At 37.1% G+C, this 14,267-nt stretch overlaps 1 protein-coding gene across 1 annotated transcript; it reads left to right on the top strand.

The window, feature by feature from the left end:
- Window positions 1-8,526: 8,526 nt before the first annotated feature.
- On the top strand, window positions 8,527-12,740 carry LOC135689686 (dopamine receptor D2). Its single transcript, XM_065206999.2, has one exon. The coding sequence runs from the start codon at window positions 8,827-8,829 to the stop codon at window positions 10,297-10,299; it is 1,473 nt and encodes a 490-aa protein (XP_065063071.2). The 5' UTR covers window positions 8,527-8,826; the 3' UTR covers window positions 10,300-12,740.
- The last annotated feature ends 1,527 nt before the right edge of the window (window positions 12,741-14,267 follow it).

The following is a 14,267-nucleotide window of genomic DNA, read 5'->3' as shown; positions in this document are numbered from 1 at the left end:
CCTAAGCATTGCGCGTTGGTTGTTAAACTCACGCATTTGAGTCATAATGAAAGATGAAACTTGTTTTTTCTAGCAGAAATAGGTCTGCCCTCCTTTTTTAGTTTCACCCCAGGGCCTCCGAGAGCTCTCGATACACACTGATACATTCAAACCGAAAACTTTCCGGTAAAAAATTCGTCCAAAACTCTATTTGTACAAAATCTAAGTTTGCCCAAAAGTTTGAAATTGTAAGAAATAACGTTAGACAGGGACGTAAATTGGCAGATACTTTGGGGGAGGGGGGTGAAGGGCTCAAAATTTCCGACTAACAAAGGTCAATTTTAATTTTGTATGAGGCCCTAAACTTTTTACCAACAAAACCTTATAAATTGTCTCGTAAATAATTATTCAGCTGTATGATAAAGTTTCTAGATTTGTAAATTTAGAAGATCGAAAATGCAAAAATATATTTCAGTCCTTGCTGCATATACACTCTCTTGTTTATAAGAACCAGTAAATTTAAGTTCAGGCTGACTGTTCTTAATTTTTTCGAAAATCTGAGGCTGGATTGTTCTTAACTTGTTCTTAAATTAAGAGGGTGTAAGCAGTGCTATTGCTAGCTTTTTCGCTCTAAGGAGGTGTTCAGGCCTCATTTGCCAACAAAGTGAGTGAGACAGCATTAATTTGCTGACAAATTTGAATATTCACCTAAAAAGCACCCACACATCGCTAAAAATCCCCGATTTTGAGAAAAAACGTTGTTCAAAATTGCATTTTGCAGAAGCTCAGCCTCAGCTTGTTCTTAATTTGTTCTTAACTTTTGACCAGTTTTGAGGCTCGTGTTCTTAGAAAATTGTTCTTATAAAAAAGAGTGTAATTTCTGGTTGTTGCTCTGCACAACTTTATTTATGACTTGGATTCGTAGTCTTTATATCAAATCTTCACAAATCTTATATGAAGGGGTCAGCACGTCGTTCTGATCGTCGATTTCTTGATCAATACCTTTCTTCATCAATTCCGATTAATTTCAATTTCTCCTATACCGCTTTTAAAAAGTTAAATATTTTCCCCAGAAATCCAGCATTCTAAAGTTTAGTTTCCAAAACTTAGTTCTTAAAAACAATGTCCTTGGGTCAGTCGACGTAGTTAACTTATTATTTTAATCTGATGTCTTGAAAATTGTACTCAGAAAAAATTCAGTTCTCTACGACGAATTTGCGCTATTTTTCATCGCAAATGTTTGTTGAAGATGTGTGACTATCGAAAAATTATTTGGCAATGACTTTGATTCCGGGACATTCATTAGGTGTTAATTGATAGTGTTTCCTTTATTATTCATTAAGATTAAAGGATACCCTTCTGATCTTACGTGTCTCTAGCTGACTGGTTGCTATTAATAGTTGGTAATAATGCTTTTATCTAGAAATATGCTGTAGTAGTTTTTAGAGTTAGGCTTTTTGGCAGAAGCATGTTACTGTTTGGTCGCAGTGCTGACGCAAGAAGTCGTGTCTCTATGTTCCTCTCTGCCACCAGTCCAGTTTAAAAGGGCCGTGAGTTATTCCATATATATTTAGTTGCACTGAACTTAAAGTGTAGTATAACATATTGTTGAAGATACACGAGATTTTATATGGCGACGATGGCTGTCTGTGCGAAGCTCGTCACGCTTCTCATGTTTTTTGCGTTGGTACAACGGTATCAGAGAAGTCTATATACCAAAGTCAACTGTGATACTGATGAAAGCATATGTACACTATCAGAAGGAGCATTTGGCAATTATTTGTGTCATTTTGCAATCGCTGTTAAAAAATTTCCTCTGAGAATTAGGCCATTGTCAAGCAAGTGGCACGGAAGTAAAGCGTATCTTTTATTACTTTTGATCTTAAGTGGCGATATCGAAATGAACCCAGGACCAAACAAAATATTAAAAACAAAATTATGAACAGAATCCAACCTCAATATTTTGGAAAATTATGAACTTCTAAGTGTGGGCTTCAATTTTTCTGGTTCTTGTAGAAAAGTATGTATTTTTCCAAAATAAATTCAATTTCATTCAATTTGCTGATTGTACGAAAAGAGAAGAATGTTATGCTGTTTTTCGGTTTCTTTCACTTTCGAAAAAGACACAGTAAGAAACAAAAACCTTTCCGTCTGGCTGACGAGCCCACGAGATCGATATTATCTAAAGATTGTGGCCAAAATGTTGTTATAAGGCAGAGACTAATAAAAAAAAATTCGCAGCCCACTTCCTTCGCTATCCTTTATGTGAATCCACTTGTGTACTACTGGTAGATAAATAGAATAACAATTCAAATAACACAGTTTTTCGATCATTCGTTCTCTTCATCGATGATTAAATTTTTCATAAAAGTTCGGCACAATCTGCAACAGCAGCTTCATATCAGATAACAGCATTCATTAAAATGGACCCCATCTTCATTGAACAAACACACTTAACACGATAGAAACATGATATGAACATAACCTAATGAGTAAGACCAGATCTAGCATAAAATTATGCTTTTAGCAAAATTTTGCCCCCCCCCCCCCAATTTTTTGCAAAGCAGGAAGTTTTAAAGCTGCAGTTGAAGGGGTAAGAACCCTTACTTTTTCTAGCCTTGGTCCCCTCCCCTACTTTCAAATTTGTGGCGCTGGTCCTGTGTTTTCATTGATATGTGATCCGCGGTCTATCGTTACTCCATGCAAACACATTACACCCGCATGTGTGGCTATTGTTATCTGAGTAAATTGTGATGCTATCTAACATACCAGTACAAGGCAGCAAGTTTATTGATGAAGTCTGTTTTTAGAGCTACTTACTTGGTTACTGATTTCCAGAAATAGCTCTGTTAGTAAAAAATATGGGCCACATATATTTACCTATACTTGACCGCATATTCACATATTTGATGATCAATTAATTGTGCTGGTTTTTATAGCTGTTTATATTCATTTTGTAAAGTTACAGTTTAATATTATATTTTCAAACACATTTTGGGCACTCTTTCTATTTGCGCATACGCTAGCCTCTTTTTAAACAAGTTTGCCTTGATTTGAAATTTAGCATATTTCTTGGAAATCTAGAACAACTTTATGATAATTTTGGCATAATTTCGAAAATCGGCAATATCTGGCATTTGTCATTTTTGCCTGAGTAAAACATTTCTAATTTTAATACTTCAATCAGTTGAAGCCTTGCTTCCAACAGAACTTATTTCGACAGAAAGATTCGATATGGTGGATAGGTCAAATGTATGGTCAAAGAGAGAACCCAAATTTGGACACAGAATGCTTTAACTCTGTCTGGCATTTTGTCTAAAAAGCTTCCAAAAGCAAATAAAAAGGGGAAAGGGAGAGTTAGTCGTGAAGCAATGTACAATTATAATGATGGTGCGGTGCTTCAGTATATGCATGAAAGTGGACTGTATAAGGCATTAGCCAATTTGTACAGAGCCTACTCATTCTTCTACACGGTGATACCTGTCACATCAGCCAGTGGTGAGAGGTCATTCTCAAAACTAAAGATATTCAAGAACTATCGACGAAACAAATTGGTCACCAACGATTCAAGAGGCTATCACTTCCCTAAATCGGAAAAGAAATCGCTTGAATGAGGGCTTGAACTACGATGAAATACTAGAAACTTTTCCAAACATTTCAGAAAGAAGGTTGACATTGAAATAGTTCAAAAAAGGATGATTCGTCATGTATTTCTTTGATTATTTGTAAAATTGCTCCTTTGTTCAGAGGCTTATACTGATTCCTTTAAATCCCGATTCTGTTAGTTATATCGTACGATAACCCACTTGATTGTTTTGCAAGTAAAGATATTCCCATGAAACATTGCTCTGAAACAAGTTACAAACCAGTTAAGAAAATTTAAAAATTTAACATCATGTATTATAAGGGTTCCAAGTTTTCAAAGAAAATTTATTTTGAATGAACGCATTATTTTAAGTCTATATAGAAGGGTCATCAAATGACATTTTGGGAACATTTAAAAACTAACTTGAGCCATAATACCATTTACCTCTTATCATCTACTTTGCAACAGTCGGCAAATTTCACATTGATGCCCCCCTCAATTTTATCAAAAACGGCCATTGTGACATGACAAGGTATAAACAAAAGTATACATGCAAAGTTCGAAAAACAATTAATAAGGAACCAGTTGGGCGGAAGAGATTGAGGGGTCGACAAATATGATTTATCTACCTTCAAGTAAAGGTCACATAAAAAATCAGTAAGCAAGAGGGAAGCATAAAAATGTTCATCAGAACTGAAAACTGTTATTTCTTTCAGAACTATATTACACTATTCTTAAGATAAAAGACTGAGTTTTAAAAACGGGCGTCTCCATCAGTTTCCAGTCACATAAAGGGTGTGACATGAAGACAAATTTTTATCCAATACCCCTCCCCCCACCCTCTGCCGCTTAAACTCGTCCTTGAGTGCCACTACAAAATTGCAACTAAACATACTCGTTAACAAATCTGTCGAGAATTTTCGATCCAGATATGTCAAACTTTGTGTGCATAGATTTTCATCTATCAGTTGCATCTCTTTTCTTTTTCTGGTTACGTCGTAAATGGCTGACCTGGGAAACAACATTTCTTCACAGCTTTTTGCATTGCATGATTTTCAGCTGTATGGAAGAAAACAAGTTGAGGGGGGCCGAGCCTCCCATTTTTTTTAGAAAATTTTGGGGGGGAGCACCCCCTAAACCCCCACCATTGCATCCCTGGGTGAAGACACTGTCACTTCATTTAGAGCTTCAGTCTGAAAGCGGCCCTTTTTGTCCCAAAGGCTGCATGAATTGTTAATTGCTTTGCACTATTTCTTTTATTTGCAAAGCTTTCCTTTCTGGCTTCTGCCAAGTACACCATCTTTCGCCATCGTTTGCAAGCAAAAACTTGAGGCAATTTGCTGTCCAACTATGAGCAAACGGGCATCAGAATAATTTTCTTATTTCAAATAATTTTGATTTATCTGACAATAAAGATGCATTTAGGTTGCTGTTCAAAAACGTTATTTGAACTGCGAGTTTGCCGTTCTCGACAGATAGTTTCTAATACCAATTTGTTTCTCCAATTATTCACAGTATTTATTGTAGTATTTATACAAAAAAAATTTTGCCGTCCTCTCTGTGGGTGCCGTGAAAACTCATTCTTGGATTTAGGGGAAAACTTGTAGCTATTTGAAATTGAGGGGGTAAGAAAATAACTGCACTCTTCCAAAAATATCTTCCGCCCCACCCCCACCATAAATAATGGCTGGTCCCTAAACTAACCGACTACTAGCAAGAAAGGCTAAAATAGTTGATGTTTTACATTTAAAATTATCGCAGATCCTTGTTTGTAAATTATCCCAATGTTCCAGGTTGGGTATTGGCCATAGATACCTTTTAAATAATACCTGTAGTAAGAGATTATTAGGGGACCGAGGTCCTTCCTTTCTCCAGCCCCCAGTTGCGATCTCTGATCACGAATAGTCCTGTGGCAGGAGGGGGAGTATTGCCACCTGAAAGGAGACTTTATCAGATCTACTTTTCTAGGGTAGTTTTTGGTGTAGATTTTAAAAATCTGAATGCTTAACAGACCGTTTGGGGGGTTTTTCCAAGATGTAGGGGGTGTAAGTATTTCAGGTCGATGTCTTTGACAAAATACATAATTTTTAAAGAAAAAGCAGTGCTAAAAGAAGAATATATTAATGAAGCCTGTCAAAATTAAATTTTTTATCATAGGGACCAATTCCTAGTATTAGAGGGGGCGGGGGGGAGAGCTTACACAAAAACCTATGGTTTACGGGTGCTGTTATTGCATCAAGTTATCAGGTGCATAAATTATGCGAAATAGGTATTGCAAAAGGCCTTGCTGTAGTTGTTTCTTGTGTTACTCAAGATACTTTGAATGGTCCTAATGATATGCAATATCCGGATGAAACAATCCTCTACTTCACAGGAAAGGGTAGCTTATTGACTTCATTTATTTGACAGTGTTTCCATGTGCTGCCATGTGAAATCGTGTCCTACTTCGTTGTTTTAGGATATCGCTAGACTTGTTCTTACAGTGCTATTCATATTTCACATTGATTGGAAGATTTGATTGTGGAACCCTTAAAATATGATTCTGTTCTTCAGAGCTTATTTTTCTCATTAGCCTTTCATCGTTGTTGTTAATTAAAGAATATAATTTGAAAACCATAAAATATCTTAGTTGATGCTAATTACAAACACGACGGTTCCTTTCATTTCTTTCTCGGAATGTGAAAGAATTATGTAAATATTGCAGAAAGAAGTGAGAAATGTTGTATTATTCATTATGGGCATCTAGAATTTTCAAATATTATCTTCACAACCCCCCCCCCCCTGACATCTAGATCCTACGATAGGCTCTTGAAAAGCAGAGATGCAAGAATTTAACCCTTAGGACCCACTAATCAGGAAAAGCAGATTAGAGGAATTCCAGAACAGTTACGGTGCAATCAAGGTGAAAAGAATCCTATGTGTACTGGAAGCCTTTCATAAAGTGCCCCTCTGCCAAAGCAATCAAGGAAAGCAGCAGCTAATCCGAGTAGTATATACATTCTTAGCTTTTGGTTTCTCAGCAATGGATAGAAAAAGAGCAACTCTTTGAAGTAATTTACGAGGTTTAGGTGGCAGAAAAAGCAGCTTTTGGTTGTCGAAGACTCTGAATCTCCCCTCCAAATTTGCTGAACCTGGTTTCGAAAAGGGGGAACGTCACCAATTAAAGCTGTTCAAACCAACCACGAGGAAAGAGACATAAGGGTATGCTTTCTGCTACACCTAGCATTGACAAGCAAAAACAGTGGCATTAATGAATATGTTCTTCTGTCAAGCACTTGGAAGATAGATAGATACGATAAAGCCCTTTAATATTCTTGTCCCCAATGAAGTTTTAAACCTTGCAGTCTACATAGCCAGGGGCAGTGGTAAGCAGGAACGGATCTAGACCGGCTGCACAGGTTTAAGAAAAACCGGTCAAATTCTAAGAGCCATGTTTCTCTGTGAATCTTTATTTTTTATCTAAAATTTCAATTTTGACTATGACTGCATGACTACAGTCCCTGACTGACTACAGTTCTTTTTACATACTGAATTGAACCCTCACAAGATTCCGATCAAAATCGAGGAAATCAGTCCCCACTCGAAGTGACAGTCTGGAGTATGCTATCTATGCGCCAATATTGAAACCGGTGGCTATTGTTTTCTGAAAACCTCGCCAATATGAAAACCGGTGACTAAAAAGCATATTCGATATCGATATCCATAGCCCGAAAGTGATATAAACGAGAAAGTGATATAAACTTTAAAACGAAATGATATAAAATGTAATACGGGTGCAAATGAGAATCTGAGGTCTTGTATTGAGGTACTAGACTTTCTTTTTTGGAAAAACTCATGAAAATTAGTTGTTTCGGAAAAATTTTGAAAATAACAAACGAAGTTGCAAGAAGAGGATCAAAGGCCACACTGAACCGAATAAAATTGTAACATTTTAGATAAAGTATAGGCAAATTAATCACATTTTACTTACCTCATTAACAACTTTTAGCAATATTTATGGACCAATAACACACAGGACAGTAACGTGGTAAATCACTCCGGAACCGGTCATAATTTTGGCTAGATCCGCGCCTGGTGGTAAGAATCCAAAGATCTTAGCATTAGTTTCAGATGATCTTTCTTCGCTGGAGGCAACCCTCCTCAGCTTGCATTTTTACAGTAGAAATGGTTAGGGAACTAGCAAAAATCACAAGAGTTCTTGCCTACATTTGCATAGCTTGGTTTGTCAGCTTATGTCCAAGAAAATGTTATTGCATCACTGATAATGTCACTTGTTTGGTAAAAGACATAACACCTGTTTAGATTATGCCTACCGAGAAAAAATTCTCGAGAAGTTCTGCAAGGGATGAGAAGTAGTTTACAGATATATCACTCCTTCTTGTCACCTTCTTGTCAGCAATGACGATGAAACTGCAATGCGGTACAGTTGTTTAGATGAATTCTCTGATTATGAAAATTACGATTAGATACAAAAGGCTGGGTATATTAATTTGGAAGATTGTTAAGAAACTTTCTGTTTCTCACTGGAATACGTAGAATGGATGTGATGCCGTCGCGGAAATTTCGGTCTTACCATTCCCAAAAGAATTTGAATTGACCCATATGGCAATAAATAAGTCTCTTTACTTATTTTTAGCAATATAAGTGCTTTTGTAGTCATTACAGGGCATAAAAACGAATTATACAGTAAAACAAAAGAAACCGCAACTAGAAAGATTAATACCCCCGTATCTCGGAAAAGCCCCCCAAACGGCCTGATCAACACTCAGATTCGAAATCTGCACCAAAAAATACTCTAGAAAAAGTAGGTCTCTTTGAGTCTCCTTCTAGGTGGTAATGCTCCCCCTCCAGCCACTGGACTAGAACGTTTTACTTTCATCTCTTTGTTGTTTGCGGACAATATGATTTCATGAAGACCCCCGTCCGTTTTGTGTAACCATAAGGTGAAATTTGAATAAACTCAGGTTAATAATCCTTTGGGTAGTGATAGCCGAAGAGGAACACAGAGTTATGCGTTATGCCTCATCAAACACGTTAGTCGCTGGCTTCATTGACTCCAACAGTTGAATTCAAGAATGTGACTGTTTGCTTATTTAAGAGGAGAGTTTGGTTAAGTGCAGGTAACCCTGGATTGTCTTGATTCGGAAGCCTGGATTTTTTTGCAAAAGACTGTTTACAGAATGTGAATCAAGCTTGATAAAAAGAGGAAAGAATAATTTCACGTGGATTCTAAGCCAACCGTTGGGAAATAAACAAATATAATGGCGGCAGAATCAACCGCGGAAGCAGTAATTAAGTCGATTTTTATGGCTCTTTTCATTATTTCTGCCCTTGTTGGAAACACGTTAGTGTGTGTTGCGATAAGGAAAAATAAAAGACTCCAAACTTTGACAAATTATTATGTTTTCAACCTAGCTGTAGCTGATTTTCTTTATGGCCTTACTGGAATGCCTATGATTTTAATAACATCAATAGCGGGCGAGTGGATTCTTGGTGACGCCCTATGTCAGGTGAGTGGTACCCTCACAACACTGTTTGTATTGGTTTCCATTTGGACAATGTGCTTGATCGGTGTTAACAGATACTTTGCTGTAGGAAGGTCAACATCCTATAAGTCTATTTACAAAAAGAAGCGAGTACTGATGAGTATCGGTGCAGTTTGGGTGATCGCTACTGTCGTTTCCATCGCCCCCCAGTTTGGTTGGAGCAGCATCCGACAAGGGGACAATTTCTGCACAATCAATGGCAAAGATGAGATTTCATATTCAATTTTCGTCATCTTGTTCGCATATCTAGCTCCTCTTCTCGTTCTTACCTGCCTCTATACGAAAATATTTGTTATTTTACGGAATCACGAAAAAACTATGGTAGGAATGAGGAGTGGAAGTCAACGAGCGTATTCTGAAAATGATGGGGACTCCATCGATATGAGTAGCGCTTACAAAGTGGAAATTGAAAAAGCCACAAGCCTGCCACGAGACGTGGTATTTGATAAAACTCTGGCTCAAAGTAGCCCAGAAAAGCAAATTAACAAATACACCGCTGATCAAAATAACACAACAAAGAATGGACCTGTACTCCAGAACGGGGGTGAGGTCAATTCAAACAGAGACTCGTTTGCCGATGTTTCCACCGCGCCAGCCAACACTGTGGAGGGAAGTGCCACGGATTCCGTTGCCGAAGAACCGCCTGCCGAACACGGGAATGACATAGAGAAATTCGAAAATGCCGATGGTTCAAAGTTAGCCACAGCGTCTGGCGAGGAGACTCCAAGGACAGCTTCTGATTCTGGTGTAGCGTTGATGTTGAACACCAAACAAGGACAACCTACGGTAACATATCACGCGGACGTAGAGAATTTGAACGAGACGCAACAGCCGCGTAAGACGCGAACTCTAAGCGGTCTTGCAAACGCTCTTAAGTTAAGACGTTCGAGAACAAGTAAAAAGATTAGAAAATTCAAAATGGAGGCAAGAATAACAAAAATGTTGTTCGTTGTGGTAGCTGTTTTCTTTCTTTGCTGGACACCATTGGCTTTGGCCGCTGCGCTGTATGCCTTCGGCGCTGAACCCAAGAATTTCAACTTTTTTAGTTTTAGTTTTGTGATTGCATCAATCAATTCAATTTGTAACCCAATTATCTATGCTTTTATGAATAAGCTATTTCGCAAAGCTTTTAAGAACTTGTTCACAAGCTGCCGTATGATGAACAATGATTCTCAAGAGACAAGTTGATCAACTGCACGTGAGCTTTGGTTCTGGAATCACTGAGTCAGTTTTACCGTAAGCTGGCAAAAATCCAGGTTCCTCAAGATGTTAGCGGTGTCCAGAATGTAAAAGCCAATTTGATTGATAAAGAAAATCGCTAGATATTAGATGAAAAATGGGAGCAGATCATTTTAATAGTGTTTTGAAATACATTTTAGGCAACTTTTGTGTGTGTTAACGAAGGTATTTCTCAAAGAACACAAAGATTACTCATTGCTTTGCTTCATTTGCATGTGGAAGCGTTACTGTTTTAACTTTATTTACATCGGGGCTCACATGATATGCACGCATGTTTTATTCGAATTTTCATGTCTACTTCCAGTGGCGTAACGGGGGTATCTGGGCCCTAAGGAACAAACGTAGACCTGAGGCCCCTATATACGGACTGCAAGAAAGTCCCATCCGGTCCTCTTCAAGGGTATAGGGCATGTCAAACACAAAAAATATGTAAAAATGATAAGTTTTTTGTTATCTAGGGAGAGCTGAGTTATTAAAGCTTCAGCTGAAGAGCTTTAAAAGTTTTTGAAAATGACTTGAAAGTGACCGTAGTCGTTGAATATCATTGATATAAATATCATTTGAGGGCCACCTTTGGTCAGGTTATCTGCTCTAAACTGTGTTACGCCACTGTCAAATAGAACATGCTGGTTTGAAACTAGCTAGCTACCCTTTACCAGTTAGATTTCTCTGATGTAAATGTGTCAGGGACCTTATACCCTAGATACCAGTTACTAAGGTCTTACTGATTGATCAAGGCTGAAAACTCTAAATTCTTTTAGCTGGCTTTTATATTCCAATGTCCAAGTGGTTCCGTGAGAGTTCATGAAGTTAGCTCAAGTCGCACACACATCAATTAAACATTTCATTCAAGACTGCTTTAACACAACATATCAGCCGAAATTCATGTAATTTCCCGCACCTTAACAAGTTCTGTGTAAATATTTTTAACTTATATGAAACATGCAAACATGCAGCTAACGTAAATGTAAGATTTGCAGTAGAAAGTAATCAGAAATTATGTCACTGTGGTAGCAGCTTTTGCCGTTTTTAGAAATAAATAATGTCTTTATGTAAGGATCCGGTGCTCTGGGGGACGACCATACTATGACCCAGTTCCCAGTACTCTGTTTTCCAATTTTTCCATTTTCGAATGACACTGCGAAAATCAAGTAAATCCGTTTTCCAGTGTATTAACGGGAACGCTGATGCAAAAACGGATTCATTCACCACCGCTTCCGTACGAAAACAGAGTAATGGAAACAGGGCCTATACTTATTATTTTTCCTAACACTGCATTCAGCTGTTAGTTTTTCTATATATTCACCGATATCAAGCGTGACGTCAGCAAGTAACTTTTCAATTCGCAATGTTATTTCAGATTGTTCTGTCCAAATTCCAAAAAAAGATCTGAAATAGATATGTGTGCGTGTACTGGTAATCAGTGTACCACCCCGTGCTTATTTAAGTCTCGCGTTTGCTTGATTCTGATATTTCTCGATAACCCCTGCCCTCTTATTATCACCCCAGTCCTTAACAACTTGTCGGTGATTTCCCATGTCAGCCAGGCTTATCGTCTCCAGGCCACAACATAGATCAGTACATTCTTGAAAACCAACTTATTACAAATATGTTCACACTGAACTGTGAAATTTTGCCCTAGCCCAAAGCTTAATTAAATTTTGGTGCCTGTTAATTACTGGTTTAAAGGAAAGTCTTGCTCAGGATATGTAATCTTTTACAGTTTTCCGCAAGAACCTTAGTCAAAGTTTTACAAGGAAATCGCTATTACTGAGACAGTCATTTTGCTAAACTGTTTCGTATCCATGGTACTTTTTCTTTGTAACGTAGGTATATGGGTTGACATGACACGACTGTGTGAGAGACAGTTTAAAGGTTTTCAGTTAACCGTTTCCGTGAAGTTTTATGACAACGAAGATAGTAAGCAACTTAGATCCAACTTCAATAAGATCAAAGCATGCAGTAAGCGGACAGCGCCTGCAAATTGACGTTGTTTCACCCTAGTCACTGAATAGAGATTCTATATCAATAACCCGTGATTACGTTATGATTCATCTGCCCGCAAGTCTTTCCTTCATCCCAGAAATTGACCTTAGTTCGTAGCCAACTTGAATCATTTACCCATAAAACCGAAATTTATATTTAAAACCCCTTAAGTTGTCTACCCGATACCAACCCCTTTAATTTGTTTCCGATAGGATGAAGCTAAATGGACAGTTCTTTATATATTTCCCTTAGTTTGCGGTATATTGAGAACAGTGTTTTGCTGGTTCCAAGTAGTAACTTTTATTTTTTATTGATTTAAAGGTAATGTTGATTAATGTATACATTCAAATGTTGAAAGCTATATAAATGTTATTATTTGATAAACAGAACAATGACCCCCTGGATATGCTGAACATTTTTTTGTTATTTTTCCTTTATGGGCATATTTCCCTTTGGCTTTAGCTATTCAACTCTTAAAAAGATAATTGGTCAACTCCTTTCGCGGCAGGACACCATTCTTCAACAAGAACACTTTTAATTCGAAGGTCATTCATTACTCTTTTGTCATTGTTCTTCATTCAAATTCCAAGCACGCTGCCTACATTCATTTTCGTTAAAAGAACTATTGGACACAGAATGGTTGATGTTTACTAATAATAATGATGAATAAAGAACCACAAAGAATCCCAGTTCACAATGAAAGGGAAGTTCTCAAAAAGATTTGTAGGAGATTGGGGTTGGGTCGTACGCACGTTTTGCATAAGAAACTAGTTTGTATAAGGTTTCCCGATATTTCTGATTCTTTTGAATTCAACGTGACCCGTTTCCTTTTCAATGGACATAGATAAGAAGAGGAACTCCTTTGCGACTTATTAGGTGTTATATTCCATATTACTTTTTGTTACAGTTTTGCGATATGAACCTTTAATAAACTTTTAATCCTATGTTTAAGAAAAGAATGAAGAGACTTGACCCTGATCAAGAGCTGCGTGTAAAAAAAATGCCTTGATTACGACAACCCTCTCGTTTTTTCCGAAACACTCCAACTTTTGAATCAAAGATATTCCTTTTGTCGGAGATTCAGGCTCACTTGAGATCGATCAAGAAATGATGCGCCAGTTAATAATTCATTTTCAAACAATCTTTAATTTCAGAATTAATACTTTGTCACAGGCTCTTACGATTCGGTCTTGAAACATGACTCCATTCCAAAAGGAAATAGCACGAATTCTTTTTTGAATTTTATTATTCAAATAAAGGATTAAGGAAGTGTATAAAATGATATTAGCCTGGCTTCGATAGAAGCGGGATGTTTTTATCTAGGGTGTTATACGCATAGGCCCACAACAGATTTTTTAACAGTGACGTCATAGAAACTGATTTTAGAATTTTTTTACATTTGACCACTTAAACCTGAAAGAAAACCGTGAAGTACACTGAAAATGCAAAAATCAGCTTAATTCTGGGCGCAGTTTCTCAATCAAAAATTTATAACCTATCACTGTTATTCTGTTTAAATTTGGAATCGTAACAAAATTGCCAATTTGCAACACAATTTATTGAAATTGCATATGTAGCGGAATTTCATCATGTTTTACAAGAAGTCTTTGGAGTCTTCTGCATTGTTTTCTATACCATTCTTTACTGCAGGAGCGTTGTAGTTCCAGTAAATAGCTAGCAGGATAAATGACAATTGACAACAGCAATTTAATATACAGATGTTGTATACAAGTACAAAAATAAAATTTGACTGATATGTAAAGTTTTATTGATATCTTTGACGTTTTATACTCTGAGAAATTTCAGAAGAAAAAGCTTTTAGTTTGTTGTAAAATGTTTGAAACAATTTTTCAAAGCCATTTTTAATGATATCTTATCTTTTATCGTTTATTTGTTTTTTATTGCACTGCTTTAGAAAAGTAACTCTGCTT

Source organism: Rhopilema esculentum, chromosome 5 (assembly GCF_057945365.1).
Source record: "Rhopilema esculentum isolate cy_ngs chromosome 5, ASM5794536v1, whole genome shotgun sequence".
Classification (NCBI taxonomy): domain Eukaryota; kingdom Metazoa; phylum Cnidaria; class Scyphozoa; order Rhizostomeae; family Rhizostomatidae; genus Rhopilema; species Rhopilema esculentum.
This window is presented reverse-complemented; position numbering and strand designations above follow the sequence as displayed.